At 38.4% G+C, this 22,852-nt stretch overlaps 1 protein-coding gene across 1 annotated transcript; it reads left to right on the top strand.

The window, feature by feature from the left end:
* The first annotated feature begins 9,391 nt into the window (after positions 1-9,391).
* Positions 9,392-14,225, top strand: LOC137017226 (gastrula zinc finger protein XlCGF57.1-like). Its single transcript, XM_067381247.1, has 2 exons — positions 9,392-9,652; positions 12,254-14,225. Exons 1-2 carry the CDS (start codon positions 9,574-9,576, stop codon positions 13,249-13,251), a joined length of 1,077 nt encoding a protein of 358 aa, XP_067237348.1. The 5' UTR covers positions 9,392-9,573; the 3' UTR covers positions 13,252-14,225.
* The last annotated feature ends 8,627 nt before the right edge of the window (positions 14,226-22,852 follow it).

Below are 22,852 nucleotides of genomic sequence, written 5' to 3'. Positions count from 1 at the left end.
TTATTAATAAAGCCTATATAATTATGGATTTCCGTATACGCCTCATCTATACCAGCACGTAACAGTCGTCTATATGGCTGCATTTACACTGCAAGTCTTAATGGGCCCTTATGTATAAAACTTCTCAGAAATGCTTTTAAGAATAGTTTTTAAGTTTTGATTTAAGTGTCGAAAAATTCTTGTTAAAGAGTAGGACCTTTTTTAAGAGTAGGAGACTTTTAAGAAGAAGCTAAAATCAACTTTTAGTAAAGTGTAAGACTGATTCTTAAGTGCTGACTTAAGTGTTGTGAACTAAGGAATACAATGATGTCAACTCAAAATGGCCGCCCTCAACCTCTGAATCAGTCAATAGCGACTCTACAAGGGTGAAGTCACAGCAGCACAACAGCAATCATTTAATGTTATTATAAAAAAAAAAAATTGAAAAAGACATTTAAAACGTTTTAATATTTTAAAATTTAATTTTTAAAAATAGCTATGCATTGTGCAAAATTATCACAAAGTAGTGTTGATGGTGTGGAATATTTTTCTATTGATATCTGTCTCATTTACAATTGGAGCAATGATGTGAACAACACGAGTTCATCAACGACTCCAACAACTCCAGGTAAGCCCACAGTCAACATAAAAGTGGCTTTCTTTTGCTGCATCAGCGTCACTCTAGTGTGGCGAAAGTCCCTTCAATATCAACAAAGATTGCGCACACGAGACCTAAGAGTTTGTTCTATTCAGCCGTGAATTCAGTTTTAAATGAACAAAAACACATTATTTACTTTTCGCTGTTGACTCTCTTGGCGCTTTGCTAACGTCATATCCACCCTTCTCTGATTGGTTTACTCCGCTTCCTGTTTGCTCGGATTTGCTCCGCCCAAGAAATCTAATTGATTCAATGGCCGACCAGACTCATCCGCTGGTACAGTGGTGAGGCTGGATTTTCCAGGCAATCTGAAGGGCACTTTGGAGTTGAAAATAATCATGGCTGCCATATTGAAGGGTCGTTCCAAACTGAACTGCTCAAAACTAATCACTTCAAAGGGCCCTTCGGAATGAAGGATTTCAAAGGGTACAACTGATGGACACTTCGGGCCCCCATGATCCTTTGTACAGGGAAGTTGTTTGACATAACAGAATGGGTACAGGTGGCTTGGAGTTCGATTTTAACTATAAATGTATAGTATTTTTCTATACTACTGTAATATTTATACAAGTTAGATTTGATACATTATTACGGTCAAAACGACATTGTACTTTAACAAAAAGTACAATATGTTAAAAAAAAGGTGCAGCTTGCACAATTCATCAAATGCTCCAACAACTCCAGGTAAGCCCACAGTCAACATAAAAGTGGCTTTCTTTTGCTGCATGGTTTGATTTTCAGTTGTAAAGTCAATGAACTAGTGGCCAAATGTGATGTCCAGCCATATGAAAATTGACACCTTTAACCTTAATTCAAATATTTTTAAAAATGTGTTAAAAGATGTAAGCATATCGTGTAGCTGTATATCGATGGCGATTCATATCGATACTGAACGCGATATTGCGTGGCTTATCAGTGAACTTCGGCTCTGTCTATTAAATGCCGCTCCATTTGAAAGCAGGTGATGGCGATTTAGCGGCAATCAGGGAACCGGCTTTACTGACGAAATGCGCGTGACAAAAGCATTCGATATATCGCCCAGCCCTAGCCAGATAGTGAGAGCTTTGCAAGTAAACAACTGCACACTGACGCCCGCTAGAGAAAGAGGTGTTTAGAGTCATTGGTAGTGCATTCGCCTCACATGACAGCAGTGATCAGGCCAGGGTTAGCATTGAAGAGAGGGCTGTGTTTGTTTGGGTTTATTTCAGATATCAACAGTGTTCAACAACGAATTGGAGAAATTGAATACAGCACCTTTAAATGTATTAAAATGCATTGATTTTTGTTTAAGTAATATTTTCTAAATTTATTACATTTATTTAAAGTTATTACATTTCTTATTAGGTCAGTTACAAAAAGAATTGACAATCAAGTTTATATAATTTTGTCAACTCCATGTCCTCATATAATTCCAATACATCATATCTTCATTGGGAAGCGTGTATCTCCTCTTCTCTGCTGCCATCTTGTTACACTTACCTAGGTTAGGACACCTCTACAGCTCTCCTAAATAATTTAGGAGCTAAGACCTAGTCTTGACACTTAGGAACCTTTATGAATCACATTTATTCTTAAGTCTAAGAAATTTTGTTTTCTTAATCTGTAGACCTAATTTTTAAGCCTATAGGACTAAATATTGCCTTTTATTTTATATGTGTTATGTAGGTAGGCCTAGTTTTCTCCGTTCAGAAGCGCTGCAGATTAAATTTGATTTCCTTTCCATTTCTGGTCACGTTCCGGTCAAAATTTCGTTCGTTTCCAGTTTTCGTTTTCGTTCCTTGAACCGGTTTAGAGCCCTGCTCAAAACACATCTTTTTATCTATGCATTTACTGATTGAGCAATGTGCTATGTCCAAACTGTTTGTACTTTATTTTATACATACTATCTTTTTATTCTTTTAACTCTTTTTCTTTTTTATTTCATTTTCAATGCATTTTATATTTTTATTTATAAACCAGATGCCAAGAAAACACTGAACAAATTGTGAATAAAATTGTGATGCAGCATGTGGTCTGGCATTGTCATGTTGGAAAATACAAGGTCTTCCCTGAAAGAGACGACATCTGGATGGGAGCATATGTTCTTCTAGAACTTGGATATACCTTTCAGCATTGATGGTGCCTTTCCAGATGTGTAAGCTGCCCATGCCACACGCACTCATGCAACCCCATACCATCAGAGATGCTGGCTTCTGAACTGAGCGGATCTGAACTGGATTGTGTTCACAGACAATGTTTTCTGGAAGTATTCCTGAGCCCATGTTGTGATTTCCATTAAAGGAGCATTCCTGTATGTGATGCAGTGCCGTCTAAGGGCCCGAAGATCATGGGCATTCATCTAAAATATGACTGAACGGATATAGACCGGAAAATGGGTCATTTGTGTTTTGATGTTTTATCTACAGTATTATTAGTTTTATAATTCCATTATTTTTATTTTTATTTTTTTTTTGTGGAGAGGTAGCGCACATGAGAGAGAGACAGAGAGAGTAGCTACAGTGAAGACATGTTTAGACGTAGGTCCAGAGATCGGATATGTATCGAATTTAAAACCACATTTGGAAGTGGCTCAGATCGGATGCGAAAAAATCTGATTTACACGTGTGCACCTAATTCCGATCTGTGTCAGATGTGAGCAAAAGATCAGATTTTTTGTGCCAGTGTAAACGCAGCCTATGTACATTGTTGTGGTGTTATCGTACCCTTATACTTAGCGCACCTTTTTAAGGCTGCAGTCCACGATTTTTGGCCCTCTAGCGGTTAATAAACAGGACTGCATGCGTCTTGCTGAAGAACATTGTAGCCGGAGCTACTTTTCTCCATGTATAGCGAGTCACGTGTATATATATTAGTGGTGGGCCGTTATCGGCGTTAACGTGCTGTGTTAACATGAGACTCTTATCGGGTGATAAAAAAAATATTGCCGTTTATCTATTCTCAAAGTTGGGTTGGAAGCTGGGTCTATACTACGCAAGCTATGATGACTTTCACCTTGATATTTTAGCGCGGATGTATACCCAGCCGAATTGCACTGTAAAGGCCGGAACACACCAAGCCGACGGTCGGCCGTCGGGCAGTTTTTCTTCGTCGGCCGACTAAGTTTCCTCGGTGTGTTCTGCACCGTCGGCTGAAGTTGGTCCTCGTCGGCTTTGTTTCGGCCGATTCGAAATGTTGAATCGGCGTTGGACCTCGTCGGGCCGTCGGGCCATATGATCATTCTGATTGGCTGTTCAGCTAGCGAACCAGTGCATGAGAAAAGAAAAACGGAAGTGACGAAGCAAGTAAACGACGAAGTCAAGAGGGAACACACATTGTTTACCTTAGGTACGTGAAAGACATGGCTATCTGGAACGAGGCAAGTGAAGACGAATTGATCAACATGATCCAGGAAAGGCCGGGTTTGTATGACATTACGGAAAAATGTTATGTCAACCGTGTGCTGAAAGCTGAACTGTGGCGTGAGATCGAAAATAAACTCGTCATATCAGGTAAGATTTCCTTTTTGGCAATTGAGAAAGCTTGTTTGTAATTGTTCAATAGTCCATAGTAAAACTAATATAACCATTTTAGTGTTTTGTGTGTACCAAACTAAGTTTGTTTATGGAAACAGACAGTAATTAATATGTGCTGTGCTAGCATCTCATATTTCATAATAATATTAAAGTTAATCAAATTGTTAATAATATAATTAACAATACAGCAAAAAGTAACATTTGTTGGCATAACAAATACTCATTAAAGTGACAAAATAAGCAGCCATAACACTTAATGCTTACAAAATTTTACTTTGTCCATCAGAAAAGAGCTCAAGAAGCGGTGGGATTCATTGCGAACCCAATACATGCGTTATAAGAAACAAGGACCCTCAGGAAGTTCTGGAGCTCAGAAGACTGGCAGGCAGCAATGGATCCTGAACCGCCTGCAGTTTCTAGAGCCTCACACAAAAGGAAGGAGAGCACTTCAAATCTAATGATCATGGTAAATAAACAAATATATTTATATTTATTTATTTATTTATTGTTTAATTTCAGAATAAAATAAACATTTTGCTTTTTGTAAGATGGCAAGTGCTTCTTTAAAAGAGTCTATTCACAAGTAACTCCGCATATTAAGTCAAGCCATTACATTAACTTGTCACATTTGTATCTTATGTTTTTTAAGGAACCTGCGGCTGATAGTGATTCCTGTTCACCCTCAGATGGTACCAACAGTGACACCTGGACTGGCACCCATGAAGACCCCAGCTTCAGTGATGCTGACCTACGGTCAAGTACACCCTTGGCTGAATCCACCATCTGTGGAACTGAGTCCACAGCCATGAGAAAGGACCATTTGCAAAGCTCCAACATAAAACCAAAGCCTCCAGGGAAGCGCAGGAAGATGCAAGACGAATCCTCCAGCGAGGAATCCACAAACTTGATGCGCACCATCGGCAAAACTCTGGAAAAGTTGGCATCACAGGAAAACACCAATGATGCCATCTCAGCTTACTGCAAAAATCTTGAACACAGAATGCGGAATTTGCCACCACATCTACTGCCACATTTCCAGCATGAGGTTGATAATTGCATTTTCAAATATTCAGTGGGCCACAACCATGCACTGGATGCATCTTCCAATCAGTATACACACTTGTAATTTTTTATGTAGCAAAATTGTAAACAGATATTGTAGCATTTAGTAAATATGTCACGCTTAGTTGTACGTTATATTAGAGTACTTATGCAAAGTTTATATTTCTGTACATTTTATTTATTTTAAATACCAACTGTTGATATTTTTCTGTAAATTACCTTAATGCTATTTTTGCACATTTGAAAATAAAACACTGACTTTGTGTAAAAGGTACTTCACTGTTCTTTATGTAAAAAAAAAATCACAAAACACAATGATGTAAAAATATAAACTTTATTTTGCAAATTCACACCATTGTTATAAAACATAAACCAAGGTCAAGGGGGGAAAGAAACAAGTTTGCTACATGCTTATATTTTGCCCCACTGAAAGGGCACTGCACCGGTGTCCGACTAAAGTACTGGCACAGTTTATCCCTGAGCTGTTTGGCGTGTGTTGTACTGTTGGTTGTGCGTGGCAGAGAGGCCTGCTGTAGGCCAGGGTCTTCTCTCCATCTTCCAGGGACAGTGTCATGATCTTGTTCTTCCTGGTCGATTCCTGCCATGTACACTTCACAGCACTCTTTGCGCAGAAAGTTGTGCAGAGCACAGCAAGACAAAACAATGTCCTCCACTTTGGCAGTGCTTTGAATATTAATGGTGGTTAGTAGGACGCGAAAACGATTTGCCAGGATGCCAAATGCATTTTCAACCACCCTTCGAGCTCGCGAAAGTCTGTAATTGAATATGCGTTGCTCTACAGACAGCTTGCGGTTCGGGTATGGCTTCATGAGGTATTCCTTTAAGGGGAATGCCTCATCAGCCACAATGCAGTAAGGGGCCAGCTGGTCTGATTCAGGAAGTGGTGCAGGTGCAGGAATGTTGGATGTTCTTTTCTCCAAGGCATCCTGCAATGAGCATCCCCCAAACACTCCACCATCTGAAATGCGCCCGTTGTAGCCCACATCAACATACAGAAATCTGTAGTTGCTGTCTACCAGTGCCATAAGCACTATTGAGAATGTATGCTTGTAGTTGAAGAATTTAGATCCAGATCCTGGAGGGGGACGAATGTTAATGTGCTTTCCATCCAGAGCACCCAGGCAATTTGGGAAATGCCACTGATTCTGGAATCCAACGGCTACTTGCTGCCACTCTTCCACTGTGTCTGGGCACTAAAAAACAATATAATTAAAAGAAATTAGTTTAACTCGTCAGACCATTAATAACTCCAGTGATTTTGACATTCTTGAATTAACCCTGCAAAGCCCACTTCTGCAGAATTACAACATCACTTTCAAAAATTTAAAAAAAAATGCCTGCAAATGTTTTTTTCTCTCAAGATCACATTTACATAGTTAATGGGTTCTATTGTTCGTCCTCACAATGCTATTGGGTTGAAGAAGTGTTTATAGGTCAGCATTAGGCTCTTTATGTTTTGGATTTTGGGGGGAGATGCCTGTTGCATTGTTCAGGGACAGGTATGAATGGTCTTGAATATGAACCTGTAAGTGCTCTGGGGGGATGAATGTGTTCTTTTAGTATGATAAGTAGAGAGCATAATAGGCCAGCCAGACTGTATTGTTTGAATGTAGTAGTGGAATTTTATTTGCATTGAAATTATAATTTGATGGATAATACTTAGATCTCTGCCCTCGACACATGGTCTACCATCCTGTCTATTCTTTCAGTTTATCTACTACAATATAAGACCCTAAAATTAACCATATTAAAATGTAAAAAAAAATAAAAATAATTAATTTATAAATAAGAGGCCACCTAAAACAATATCTGAGAGATCAAAAAAATTGCTCATTTTTGGGCTAAAACAAAAAACATTAAACAGATACATGTATACCTTTAGGTATTTCTCTTTTAAGACTTGGTAGATTGCTGCACAGGTTTCAGGAACAAATTGCTGAATTGTGGACATTCCCACCCGGAATTGGTAAGAAAGGCTCTTGAAGCTTTCTCCTGCAAAGATTACAAACACATAACTCCACTATTAATTTTCCACACCTTTTACAGAGTCAAATCTAACACTTTTAATGCATTTGTACTACACTACATTAAAGCAAATATTTTTTTTATCAGTTATTAAAGACATTGTGCTACAAACAACCATAATAATGTTTTATACATTGTGTCTTTTTAAAGTAGGCTACAACTGGATACAAAATAATAAAATTCTTTTCACTTTTATAATGCTTCATAATACACCAAAATAAACACAACTGAAAAGGTGTTTTAATGAAATGTTCAAACAACGAATAACCTTACCTGTTGCCAAGAACCGTAGTGTAATCATCAGACGTTCCCCCACGGAGATACAATCCCGGTAGTTCGTGTTTGTTCTCTGTATGATTGGACTAATAAGTTCTTTTAACATGTGAAATTGAGTGGGAAAAAGCCGAGCGAAATTTTTAAAACCACAAGTTTCCTGTAACTCGAGCTCTCGACACAGGTTCGGGAAAGCACCTTGGGCCTGTCTCTGGAGTATCCATGGTTTCACCCATTTAGTGCGCTTTCTCCGTATTTTTTCTCATCCGCTTCTTCTTTTCCTCTTCCACAAGCAAAAGACCAAGGGCTGACAAAGCCAGTGCCATTTGCAACGTGTCGGACATTTTTGAAATAACACGAATCCGTATGTGATGAGCGAGAACTGGTTTTTCATGCACCTTTGTTTATGTTTTGTATCCCTGTAGCTCTTCCGGTCTCCCTAGCAACGAACCATAGCAACGAACACAAACTACTGCCACCTGCTGGCATGGAAAGGCATTTCATCTCACGCAGGCGCAGAACGGACGTGCTATTTGGCCGTCGGCTGTCGAACGTCGGCTTGGTGTGTCAGGGCAACTTTGGACCCAGACGCTGCCGACGCCAGCCGACGCCAGCCGACCCCGCAGTCTGCTTTCGTCGCCACTAGTTCGTCGCCGTCGGCTTGGTGTGTTCCGGCCTTAAGGGGCGAGAAAGAATCTTTGTACCTTTGTGTATGCCTACTGTGAAATTACCACATCAAACGTGACTTGCTAACATGAGGAGGGCAGCAAATACGCCTTTGGAGCATCTAAGGGGCCGCAAATCACACAAGAAGAAGAAGAAGACTTGCTAACATGGATGCAGCTATGAAGCTGCCAGGTTTGCTTCAAGGAAAATTTATTTTTAAGAAGCTTCCCAATGGAAACCTTGACAAGACTAAGGTTGTTTGCACCTTGCGCAATGCGGAATTAGTTTACTGCAGGAGTTCTTCCAGTCCCAAGTACCACCTAAATGCAAAGCATCCCCTTAGCTAATGTGGAAGATGCTGGGCCAAGCACTGATGTAGCCCAGGGGAAGAGTCATTGTCAAACTACTACGTTTGAGTGCAACCGAGGCAAGCTCGTCAGCACAGCTCTATCAGCCAAGCTAACTAATCTCCTCGCTCAGTGGATTGCCACCAGCTGCCGGCCCATCAGCATGGTTGAAGATGATGGGCTCGAGCTTGTTCTCCAAGCGGCCACAGGTGACCCATCTTACAAACTACCTGCGAGGCGAGAGACTTTTTTCTTTAGCAGGCCATATTGTGCATCTAGTTTGTCACCAGAAAATGTGAACAAGCTCGTCTGTCTGAGTGACTGGTGGAAGGAGGAGAAATAGAGCTTGGACTGATTGACACAAAGCTACTGACTGTAAACACAACCTCTTATGTAGGCATACAGTTAAAAATTCATGTTTAACTGAATAAACAGTTAGTAAACACAAGTACATTTTATTGAACATAATTTATTTTCATCACCAATTGTCATAGTAGAACAGCTTTCTCAAGCAGATTGTAATGCATTTTGGAAACAGGAGATGAGCCCCTGGACTAATGCGCTACCTGGCTTGAGAAACCCGTTCCCAGTTCTTACTTTTAGTCATATATATATATATATATATATATATATATATATATATATATATATATATATATATATATATATATATATTATATTATATTATATTATATTATAATGTATAAAAGAAACGGTTCCCCCATCCCAAATTATTAACCCTCATGATCTCGACGCTTCACACTCCAGTCAAGTAGGTGGCGGTAAGAAACATGCGTGTGTTTGCCAACCACCATTAAACCTCAGAGGAAGAAGATTAGTTTCAGAATGATCTCTGGTGTTGTGTTGATACTGACTACAAACTGTTAGAAGTGTGTTTTAGTATTGATACATGTTCAATCAGGTCAATAAATACCAGTAATATTCCCATCCTCATAGACGGTAGTAAGGTTCGAAGCAAGCAGGAATATCTGGAGGAGCATCAACTGAACTGAGATCTGCTGCTGTGAAAATGGTGTTTGTTAAAGAGGAGAGTGAGGAGGACATGAGTGAACCAGAACCCTGGAGAATAAAACACGAGGAACAAGGAGGTTGGTGTCTATTCTTCATTCATATTTAATAACTGTTGTGCTACATTAAGTCTTAAATTATTTAATGTAAAAACAAGGCGTAAATTAACATTAAAATGTCTTAAATCAAAGTTTCAAAGGTCTTAAAAGTGCATCAGGAACAGGCTGCGACACGAGTATAAAGTATAAATTATATATTATATAAATTATGTATTAATTTATTAATACATTATGTATTAAATTATGTATAAATTATATAAATTATATATTTATACTTATAAATATCAGATATTTATATTAAGTATAAATATGATTAATCTCGATGTGTTTGGTTGAGGTAAATAACCGGCAGAGCTGATGACCATAGCTTCAGCGCGAGTGCTCAAACAGCAACACAAAACATTATCTACGATTTCATTTTTTGAAAACATTAAAGTTTTAATATTACAGTAGTAAACATTGCTGTTTTGAGCTGCACGCTGATGCTGAAGAGAATCAAAACCCATAAACTGAAGGTTTACTCAACAGAACACATCCAAATATTTTTAAAAATATTACAACTATTTGCACAAAATCTCGCACAGATGAACTTGAAGTAATAACTCCGAAACACAGCAAATAAGCCCAAGAATTCACAACGTTATATTACAAGTGGTGTAACGTTATACGATTAAAATATCATGTATAAGTCCCAATATTAATGTTTTGCCTTACTTTTTGAGCGCTCGCGCTGAAGCTATAGATAGCTAATCATCAGCTCTGCTGGTTATTTACCTCAACGAAACACAGTATGAGATTAATCAGATATTTATACTTAATACATTTAAAAAATGACGCGAATGCACAAGTAAAGCTGTAACTAAGTTATATAATCAATGTTTAACTACAGTAGATGCGCTGTTCCCACAAGACAACAACACGTTGATACAAAAACATAGAGGATTCACAACGCTTTATTACAGTAGTGTTCTCGTTATAATGTTATGTAAATTACAGTCCCAGCAGTTGTGTTGTGCATTGCTGTTCGGCTTCCAGTGGTGTGGTCTAATTGGTTAGCTGAATTCTGATTGAAGCCAACAATTCCGATCTAACTCGAATACAATTGTATTTTGGGGTTTCTCTGATGACTGTTAAAACGGCTAATAACAAAACATATCCCAGATATATTGTAAACTTGTTGTGAACCTTCTGAGAGCGTTTTGTTGGTCTTCCTCTGGTAGCTATAAGCTGCTGTCACCATAAACTTAAACAGGGCGCGCAGCTGTGACCGGACACAAATATGGCGGCGATAAAATACAGTGATGTCACATGAAACTCATGGATATAGGAATCCTATCAAACTCAAAATTCGTATGTTTTGCGTCGTTTATGGTTGCTCAAATTGATAAAATCGAGAACCCAGAAGGTGTTATCGTTTAACTTATACCGTTTTTATATCATTTTTTAACTTTATAGCCTTTTGCGTCTGCTGATACTGAAATGAATATGGATACCTGCTTACTTTATTTGTTTTTGACTTGGTTAAATATCCAAATTCTTCATGGTATTGTTTGCAGGGAAGAGAAGCTATTTTATCCCATTGAATGATAATTTGGTGTTTTCACTTCAGTTTTGTAGAATTCTGTTTACAATGTTGATCTGGTTACCTTGAGAACAGTGTCACATGCTGCTGCTTCAGCCATCATATAGTAGAAAATGTCCAAATAAATAAATGTTTAACAAGAAGTTGATTCAACAACAAAGACAACACTTTCAAAAACACTCAGCTATGTGATTATTTTATTGAGTGATAGGGAGTTAAATCAGTGACATTATTAGATTTGATATACGGCATCTTCCCGTCACCTCCTCAACCTGCTTCCCTTAGTGTGTTTTTACACGTATAAAAAAGGCAACAATTGTATTACACCATCCAGTTTTTCTTTCAAAGATGATGTCAGCTCCTGTTGCAATTCTCGATTCAGCATAAATGACCTACAATGGCGATATTTTTCACAATCACGACAGAAATGTAAAAATACTGCCCTAACTTCACTAGTAGAAAGGTAGCGCAATATAAACAAACCCAGACTAGAACTGAACGCGGCGTGACGGCAACTTTACATCCTCTATATCTACCTCCTCGATGGCAGGAAAATCTTTAATTCAGTGGAAAAGTCGCTCATCTTCATAACCTAAAGATCACGCTTAACATTTGTTGTGATTTTCTGTTTATACCTTTTCTAAACCAGCACAGAAAGGGCTTTTCTCCATCTCTTCCATTCTAATTTTCCCTGCTTGCCCTCCACCAGAACCTACTGACTGAGATTGAACTGCACCTGGAATTCTTTCGACAATCATAATAATCTTTAATATCTTTACAGTTCAATATGTAATCATTTGAGCTCATGAGAGCTCGCAGCTGAACTGGTCCAAAACGATAAATGGTCTGTGAAGCACAAATGAGTAGTGCAGTTTTGTTCCGCTTTATGTTTGCCATTTGATATTGGGTAATGTTATGGTTAAGTAAGGAAAAGGAAAAACTTTCTGTTTTTAGTACATTGTCATGTAAACATACCATAATTTCCTTTTATTTTCCAATTGTCCCAATTTATTTTCATAATTTTAATGTTTTCTTTTTAGGTCTGGTGAAAGTGAAAGAGGAAAGAGAAGATCTGAATGAATTGGAGGAGAAATATCAGCTTCAGAAAGTTCATGATGACACCGCTGAAGAAAAATCATTGAGTTGCTCCAAAACTGAAAACAGTTGTTCACAAAGCAGCATTCAAATAACAGAAGTCAGAAGACCTTTCACCTGCTCTCAGTGTGGAAAGAGTTTTACACAGAAAGGACACCTCAATGATCATTTGGTAACTCACACTTCAGAAAAGCCTTTCACCTGCTCTCAGTGTGGAAATACTTTTAAACATAAAAAAAGCCTTAAAACTCACATGATAATTCACACAGGAAAAAAGCCTTATACCTGCTCCCAGTGTGGAAAGAGTTTTACACTAAAAGGGCACCTTAATAGACATGTACTAATTCACACTGAAGAAAAGCCTTCCACCTGCCCTCAGTGTGGAAAAACTTTAATGCGTAAAGAAAACCTTAAGAATCATATGAAAATTCATGCTGGAAATAAGCCTTTCAGCTGCTCTCAGTGTGGAAACACTTTCACACGTAAACAAGCCCTCAAGAATCACATGTTAATTCATGCTGGAAATAAACCTTTCATCTGCTCTCAGTGTGGAAAGAGTTTTACACAGAGCTCACACCTTAAGTATCATTTGTTAATTCATACTGGAGAAAAGGCTTTCTACTGCTCACAGTGTGGAAAGAGTTTTAAAATGAAAGCACACCTTAAGGAACATTTGTTAATTCATACTGGAGAAAAGGCTTTCAGCTGCTCTCAATGTGGAAACACTTTCAGACATAAAGGAAGCCTGAAAAGGCACATGTTATTTCATACTGGAGAAAAGGCTTTCAGCTGCTCTCAGTGTGGAAAGAGTTTTACACAGAGCTCACATCTTAAGTATCATTTGTTAATTCATATTTCAGAAAAGCCTTTTACCTGCACTCAATGTGGGAAATCTTTCCGACAGAAAGGAAGCCTGAAGAATCACATGTTAATTCATACTTGAAAAGGTCTTATACCTGCTCTCAATATGTAACGACATGAGAATTCACACCAAAGTGATGTCTTGCATACGTTATATGTGTGAGAAAAGTTTTAAATAGACCAAGAGTCTCTGATCTCATTGTACTATTCTCTCTCTTCAGAAAGGCAGTTTAAAGGCACAGTAAGCAATTTCTGAGAAACACTGTTGAAAGAGGATCAGATCACGCAGCATAACACTTGTAGCCAATCAGCAATTGGGGGCATTTCCACTCATAATGGGGGAGGAGAGAGTGAGAAAGGGGGAAAAAAATAGAAAAAGAGATGTCTGAGAGACATTACAAAAGAGAAAGGTTCACAGAAATATCACAAGAAGAACAGTTATGATTTTATCCATTCATTTACATGACAATGGTGTTTTGGGGGCCTAAAAATGCAGACTTTTGAAAATTTTAGCGCTAAAACTAGCTCCTAAATCTGTGAAACATTAGGAGTAGTCAAGAGGACTCCTAAGTCACTAAGACTAAATCACAAACAGTCCTAATCTACCCAAAGACACTGAACACTATTGAGGGAAAAGCAACAGAGCCTTGGGTGCTGAACCTTTTCTTCATAAATATAATACATTTTGATTTATGGATTTGAATCTACAATCAGATGGAAAAAATTAAAATAAATATTGTCTGATTACCTGTGGCAGTGGTTTTCATGAGTTCACACTTACAAATGATTGAATAGAGTAAAAATAAATAAATAAATATTGGAATTTAGCCCAAATTTCTCCTCGTATTCCCAGCCGAGAGTGAGGAACGGAGGGCGGAGGAATACAGAAAACTGTCAAAGTAACTATAGGTGAGTTGGCTCTCATCTGTGTAGATATTCCTCCTCACAAGCCGATTAGAAAGACAGTTTGAATGTGTTCCTCCCAAACTTTGTTTATAAAACATAATTTGTCACTTGAATTCTGCATTCTCTTGAGATGCAGACACCCAAGAGGTGGACAATTAACTGTATATACTAGTTTAATTAGTGACACTTAGCCTACTTTTTATGGCAACAATATAGCAACATTTTATTTTGACTATGGCAACATTTTTATTAAAAAATATTTAAATAGGGCAACATTTGTATTTTAAAACCTTTATTTTAATATGGAAACATGACATGTCATTCTACAATATTTCTATGATTAAATCACTGACTCCTCCCCCATCAGCCAATCACTGTGTGTATACTCCATAGCAACGAGGTCAACCCCACCCTTTCTCTTAGCTTAAAGGTGCATTCACGTGGCCACGTAATTCCTGTAGTTACGAGATTCTAGCTTGTAAAAAGCATTTACGTCCTCGTAGAGCTCATAATTACAGCTTGTAAGCTGGGAGTTTTCTGAAAGCTCCCACATGTACCATGTGGCCGCTGTACCACCTGACCGCTGTAGATTCATTTAGGCATTGATAGTGGTGCCAAGGTAACGCATAGTCCGAGGACGTGAACAGCTCCGAATATAACGTCACGTGTTGTCATTTCAAGAATCCGGTAAATACGAGGTGACGTGAACGCAGCATAAGACTTCAGTCTATTCCTTAGTAAAAGTTTGTCTCATCAGCTTTGTGAATAGGTTTTAAGAGAAAACTCTTAACTTTTACTGCTATTTAGGAAAACTCTTAGTGGTAAGATAAAATGTTTTGTGAATACTGCCCCTGATCTTTTGACCATCCAATTTTTTGGCCAGTGTGTTTACATTCACTTTAGACGCGACTAGTATCCGATATTTGTCTTACCTAGCTAGAGCTTTGCGATATGGCTGAAAACTGTATCACGATATCAGTGTTTCATATTGGTCTATATCGATAATTATTGATATTTTTTATGACCCATTTAAGGACCAGGAGAAAAATATATTACATTTAAACATTTTTATTTTAACCTTAACCGTCCTCTGATTATAATCCCCTCAGTTATTAAGACAGAAATGTCAACAACCATGGAAAACTCAAATAATTCAAATGTAAACATAAGTAAAGTAGGGTGACCATCCATCCCGCATTTTTCGGCACAGTCCCGAAATTAGGAGCTTTGTCCCGCAAGACTTAAGTAGTGTCCCGCATTTCATTTATGTCTGTATTTTTTTTATCACTGAAATTACAATACCACAGTAAGAAATATAATAAAAACTCTGAGCATTTAAAAATCTATTTGTGCAGCCATCATATTCTAGCTGTGAAAATAACCAACCAGCGCAATTGAGAGGTTTTCTCGCTGATGACAACTGAGTGGACAGCGCAAAGAGCAGGCCTCAACAAAGTCGGTAAACACAACTACATCAGCAAGGATTTCATCTTCCATACTGGATAATAACCTCAAGAACTGCTCAAAGCTGCCCAAATCGATGATTTAAAGCATGTAATCATCCATCCTGATGTTAAATATTTCCAACGAACGGCGACGATCGAGCGCCACATACGGAAATGGTCGAGCACCTACAGAAAAACTAGATATTCGCCATTTGTTTTAACCAATACAAAATTGTGAAATTAAGACACAACTTATCTTCTCATGTCAATATTTCATTTAATGCGGGTTCTATAGCGTTATTATATTGAAAAATGTTGAGCGCGCATCAAATGCACGAGCAATCTCTCCCTCTCTCACAGCCGGATTCCTTTGCACAAAACTGGATGCGCGCGCTCTCGCTCAGATATCACATCTGCGCGCTCAAACTTTTGTCCAAAATCACATCTACTGTCCTGCAACAGATCAATAGTCAGGTGTTCACCCTAGTCTAAAGTCACAATTAACACTTTTCCTCTTTTATTTACAATTTCCTCGCTCGCTGCGGCACTCATTTTCTGCTTATCAGTCGCCGGTTACTGAAGAGGAATCCAGCACGAGACAATGATATGGCCGCAACCAAAATTGATACTGTTACATGATTGGCTGTTAGCGTGTCACTCCCTACGTTGCTACGTTACCAGAGAGCCAGTGCCTTTATTAATGCAACCAAACTTGCTTCGCAACCTCTGTTTTCTTCCGTTAAAGAATAAAAAATAACGAACGTTTTATCGAACACATTTTTTATTGATATTGATCACGTGTCTATCGCGATACATATCGTTATCGTTTTATCGCCCAGCCCTATACCTAGCCCTATCACCTAACGACTACTGCCCCATTGACTCCCTGTGCCAGTGCATTGAAGAAATTAAAAATTGGACGTGCGTAAACTTCCTTCAGTTAAACAAAGACAAAACTGAAGTCATTGCATTTGGAAACAAAGATGAAGTTCTCAAAGTGAACACATACCTTCACTCTAGGGGTCAAACAACTACAAATCAAGTCAGGAAACTTGAAGTGACTTTGGATTCAGACCTGAGTTTCAATAGCCATGTAATGACAATAATCAGCATATTATCATCTCAAAAATATTTCAAGAATTAGATGCTTTGACTCAGTCAAAGACTTGTGCTGTGTCCCAATTCACCTACTTATACTATGCCCTAAAACTATTTACTCTTTCTGTGAACAAAAAGTACTTACTTTTGAGTGTGTAGCAAAAGAGTTGACAATCTTTGGGACATACTATCACGTCATACAATTGCATCTTTTCTCTCTGACGCTAAACTGGACTGTCAATCATCTTACATCCTACACATTTAATTTAGCTAATTTACTACCGTACCGGAGAGAAATGCAACACGACGAGCTGCAGTCGAGGGTCTTTCAAATGGAGAACTGTCCTCATATTATTTCTTTATGATGCATTTAAAAGTTAATGGCCATTCGAATATTTATAAAAGTCCACCTTGGTATTTGCAGATGAAAAATAACACGGATAACATTAAATATATATTTTCTATCGGGTTTAACTGATTATTAGTGACTCAAACCTCTCAGCGTCGATCACGCATATCTGCCATATTTTGTATTTTTTTAACACTTTTTACTCGTGTTTGTAGTTCTGAACTGAATCCTCGTCCAATGTGCAATGGGTTGTAGGCAATATTAGCCTTTATAGTGTGCACGGATCCACACTTCGAAAATTTACCGGAAATAGAAGACCATCCAGGGACTTTTGGCATACTCTTTTCAACATACTATGCTTTGGGACACACTTATTTTAATCTCACATACTATTTAGGATGGATAGTATGGACATTGGAACACAGGCTTAGAGAAACCTGTTCATGCTTTCATCACCAGCTGGGTGGATTATTGTAATGGGTTCCTCACTGGCCTTCCCAAAAAGACTATAAGTCAGCTGCAGCTCGTACAGAACGCTGCTGCCAGGATTCTGAGCAGAACCAGAAAATATGAACACATTACACCAGTCCTCAGGTCCTTGCACTGGCTTCCAGTTGCATTTAGAATTGATTTTAAAGTACTGTTACTTGTTTATAAATCACTCAAAGGCCTAGGACCTCAATACATGGCTGATATGCTCACAGAATATAATCCTAACAGATCACTCAGATCATTAGGATCAAGTCATTTAGAAATACCAAGGGTTCACTCAAAGCAAGGAGAGTCTGCTTTTAGCTGAGATCAGATGTGCTCCAACATTATTTACATTCAAATCCAGACTCAAAACACATTTTTTATCTATGCATTTACTGATTGAGCACTGTGCTATGTCCGAACTGCTTGTACTTTATTTTATACTATATTTTTATTCTTTTAACTCTTTTTATTTCATTTTTAATGCATTTTATATATTTTATGTATCTTTTTATTTTCTGACTTTTAATGCATTTTATATCTTGCTGTTTGGTTGAAAGAGCTGGGAGAATTAGGAAGTATGTTTTAGGACGTTTTTTTTAGAGTTATCCCTGGATGCAGCTCTGTATAGAGTTAATCCATGAAGATTTGTCTGTAAGGGTATTGTTTAAACGCACAGCTACCTGATAACGTTAGACATATAAAGTTCCCACCTCAATAATAAAGCTGTGAATTTTTAGTGCAAGTGCATACAAGCATGTCTGCTTCATAATACAACATAAAAGCTACCTTTTAGTGAGCAATTATGCCGCCCTCGCCGGTTTTAAATCTGATACATATCCGAACATGTCCAGAGATTGGATATGTATCGGAATTAAAACCAAATTTGGAAGTGGCTCAGATCGGATGCGAAAAAATTGGATCTTGTGTGGATTTTTGTGTTTACACGTGTGCACCTAATTCCGATCTGTCAATTGTGAGCAAATTATCAGATTTTTTGTGCCAGTGTAAATGCAGCCTATGTACATTGTTGTGGTATAATTGTACCCTTATACTTAGCGCACCTTTTTAAGGCTGCAGACCACGATTTTTGGCCCTCTAGCGGTTAATAAACAGGACTGCACGTGTCTTGCTGAAGAACATTGTAGCCGGAGCTATTTTTCTCCATGTATGTCTATAGCAAGTCACGCAGTTACTGTGATACTCTGCGGCTGGTCCTACCAGTCCGGTCTGAATATAAACACTCATTATAAGTGTACCATAATGATTCAAGGTAAGACAAAAACACTGTTTAGAAAATGGATTCATGTTGTACATTCTCATCATATAATTTTTGAACACAAAAAAAGTTAAAAAAAAAAAAATAAAAAATAAAAGGTTTTAGCTAGTAGCTGATGTTAGCAAGAGAGATCAACCTTGATATAGTGATCACAGGCAATCAAGTGTATCCATTCAGAAGAGCAGTAACGAAGCACAAAGTTTCTCGCATTTTTATGTTTCAACAGATGTTGAGAGCAACCCAGAGTGCTCAATTCCTAATTGGCTCTAGAGGACCAATGAAATATTAAAAACTTAATTATGTTGTTGTCAATGTGCTTTTTGGTATTTCTGAAACCTGCAGCTGTAATTTGTCTTTTTTTTTTTTTTTTTTTTTTTGCCAAAACTTTTGTCAAATACCTTTGCATAAAAAAAAAAAATATTTTCCTCATATTTTGATGGTTTAAGCAAAATTATAGGGTCATATATAAATGTGTGTGTGTGTGTGTGTATATATAATCATGACATCTAATGATGGTGGGAACTAGACACAAAGACAAGGAAACTATGTCCATAATGAAAGAGAAAAAAGCCAAGACATCTGTGTTGAAACTGGTTCTGATCCAATTCTGATCCATTTTTAAAACATTCAGAAGAATTCTAATTCCTTCCAAGATCATAGTTGGAGATAAAAGACAGCCTGAGCATTTGTATAAAATATAAGTAGTGTAGAATATTTGTATTTAACACACAGTAACAAAAAATGTTAAAGAAAGAAACTGTTCACCCATTCCATCCCATATAGATCCCATCCCAAATTATTTTCCCGCCTATCGACGCTTCACACTCCAGTCCAATGGGTGGCGGTAAGACACATGCGTATGTTTGTCAACCACCATTAAACCGCAGAGGAAGAAGATTAGTTGGGTTGTGACACTGACTACTAGAGGTGTGCGATACCGCTAGATTTGGTATCGATCCGATACCAAGTAAATACAGGGCCAGTATCGCCGATACCGATACCAATACCGATACTTTTTAATAATTAAGGTGGATGCATCTTCAACCTAAATCTAAATGAATTTTCATGACTTTTAATTTGTTTTTGTGATTTGCATTTTGGGTTATTAATCAGTACTACAAAAGCTTTTGTTCAGAAACAACTTTTGGTTACTTCTGTTTTATTTAAATAAAGTTACAAAATGATTACTTCACAAATATAAAAAATGTAAAAACAAATTCTCTTTTCAAGTAGCATGTTGACAAAAAATGTTTCTCCTCTTTAGTGCACTTCTTTTCAGGATTTTTTTCTTAAATAAACAAAGTCAAAGTTTTACTTCACAATAAATATAAAAAATGTAAAACAAATTCTCCTTGTAATACGATATAATGAGAACAAAATAACGTTTCTCCTCTTTAGTGCACTTCTTTTCAGGATTTAAAAAAAAAAAAATAATCATAAATAAAAACCAATTACTGTAAATACAAAATATAAAATGTAAAAATTAAACAACACCCAAAGCCTTCAGTTCAAAGAAATACTCCCAGAATCCCCTGTGGTCCCTGTTCCCCTGTGCAGAAAAGAGGTTTTGGTTAGAGGTTTTTGTTCAGGAACAGAATCATGTTCACATTTTTTGCCTTTATTGCAGATCGCCTGTGACTAATTAACTGTCCTGCCTTTGAAAAAATCCTCTCAGCTGGCACTGATGTTGCAACCACTCCCAGGTTTTTCTTCGCAAGTTTGCTAAGAGAGGGGAATGTTTGTGCGTTGTTTTTCCACCAAAGTAGTGTATCCTGATTACGAGGAATTGGCCTCTCTTCTGAGTACCTGCGCAGTTCAATTAGTGCATCTGTGCTAGTTGTCCGATGCCGCTGAGATGCAAGGACCTGAGAGTCAAAATTTTCCCATATCCCACCTTTTGCTGCAGGTGGGGATGCAGGAGCCCCTGCAGACAAGCTTGAACTAGTTGTAGGGGCTGAAGCAGAGCTGGTAGCAGAGCTTGTGGCAGAGCTGGTGGCAGAGCTGGTGGCAGAGCTGGTGGCAGAGCTTAATCCAGATGTTGAAGGTGCTGAGGTCTCACTCATTGACTGCATTTCTGTAATGAGTCGAGCTTTTACAGGCTCAACATTTGCAGAGTCACGGAATCCCAGGTTTTTAAATCGAATGTCCAGATAGGTGCTGACAGCAAGACCATAAAATGTCTCAATAGACCTGAAACGATGATGGCATTGTGCTGACAGCTCAGCAGCTAGCTTGCTACCTTGTCGCTCAGAAGCTAAAGCAGTTCTCAGGAGCACTGAAACCAGGGGAATCACCTTCGAAACTGAAACATGTTTTTCAGTAGATACCTCCTGGTTGCTTCTTCAAATGGTCTCAGTGCGTCAATAGAGAGACTGATAACAGACCATTGCTCCTCATTCAAGCAAAGCGAGCTCTTGCCAAGTAGACAGAGAACTGTGGTAACTGCCTCTTTTTGCTCCAACAATCTCTCCCACATGTAGAAGACAGAGTTCCACCTTGTCTCAACTGCTTGAAGGAGTTTATGTTCAGGGAACTTCTGCTGCTTTTGGATTTCTTTTAGCTTGTCTGCAGCTCTAGTGCTGTGGTGAAAGAAAGTAACTATAGCACTACTTCTCTTCTGGAGTTCTAGTATGTCAGGGTGAGCCTTGAGAGAGTCTTTCACCACCAAATTTAAAGTGTGTGCGAAACATGGGTAGTGTGACCAACCAGCTTTACGCACAGCAGCAACCATGTTGGCGCCATTGTCTGTTACTACAGCCTGAATCTTTTCTGAAATGCTCCATTCTTCCGCAATTCTGGTTAACTGCGAACAAATATTGTCTGCAGTGTGTTGTCCAGAAACAGAGCACGTTTCAAGCACGTATGCCAGCATTTGCCAGTTTTCATCTATGATGTGGCATGAGACTGTTAAATATGCCTCTGTCGCTGTTGATGTCCACATGTCAGTTGTCAGCACAACATTGTCCACACTGCTTAATGCCTTTCTGACCTTAGAGGAGCACTCTTCATAAAGTGCAGGTAGTTTCCCCTCCATCAGAGTTTTCCTACTTGGAATTTTGTACCGTGGCTCAAGTGTCTTTACAAAATTCCTGAAGCCGACATCTTCCACTATGGAAAGAGGCTGCAGGTCCTTCACAATCATTTCTGATAGGCGCCTTGTAATATCCACTGCTCTTGGAGAATCAGCTATTGATAAAATAATAAATAATAAAAATAATTAAGTCTGGTGCACATCTACGTGTAGTTTAAATATAGAAACTAGTATCCCTTTCACAGCTAACACAAAAAGGGTAATTATATTCAAATATCAAATATGACCTACATTATATTCAGTATATTCGTTTCAGTTCCAGTAAATGTATTCATTTAAATAACACGCTTCAATGGAATTAATGTATTACTTCTAGGTCTTAGCATAATTCTTAAGTTGACTAAAGTAACAAATGACCAGTTATTAATTATTATTAACTAATGCTGAAGATCCTAAAATATGTCTTTCATCACTCTTATCTACCTGGATATTCTCTGCCAAACTGAAATGCCTCTGGCAGTGACTTCTGCCTCTGAGTCGCGGGTCTGTCGGGGCCAGGGGGTGGGGTAGGGGGATTTTTCTCCTCCTCTCTCCGTTTCTGCAGCTCTGCATTTTCTGGTCCGTGATTTTTCATATGTTTGTACAAATTAGTTGTATTGCCACTGTATTTTAAAGACTTTCTACAAATGGTACAAGTCGCTGTTGTCTCATTTTCGGCCTGAAAATACAGCCATACAACGCTCCTCTTTCTCTCTGCTGCCATTCTCCGCCTCTGACTGACTGCTGTTAGAAATGCGCGGCTGAGAGGCGCGCGCCTGCTGGTGGTAGCGCTAGTGGTGAGTCACGTGACGGTACAACACAGGAGAGGGGGAGGAGAGCAGTGTCGAGCACGAGCAGCACTCTTGAGAGCTTGCTCTGCTCTGTGACAGCAGCAGCATTTTGACAAACACGGCCAGGTCGCAAAACGAGAGAAACTGAAACTTAAGTATCGATATTTTCACGTTGGTATCGATCAATACCGATACCAACGTTGGTATCGATATTATCGATATTAGTATCGATCTGCCCACCTCTACTGACTACTAACTGTTAGAAGTGTAG

Source organism: Chanodichthys erythropterus, chromosome 3 (assembly GCF_024489055.1).
Source record: "Chanodichthys erythropterus isolate Z2021 chromosome 3, ASM2448905v1, whole genome shotgun sequence".
Classification (NCBI taxonomy): Eukaryota; Metazoa; Chordata; class Actinopteri; order Cypriniformes; family Xenocyprididae; genus Chanodichthys; species Chanodichthys erythropterus.
The sequence above is the reverse complement of the archived record's forward strand: the minus strand, read 5'-3'. Positions and strand labels throughout refer to the sequence as shown.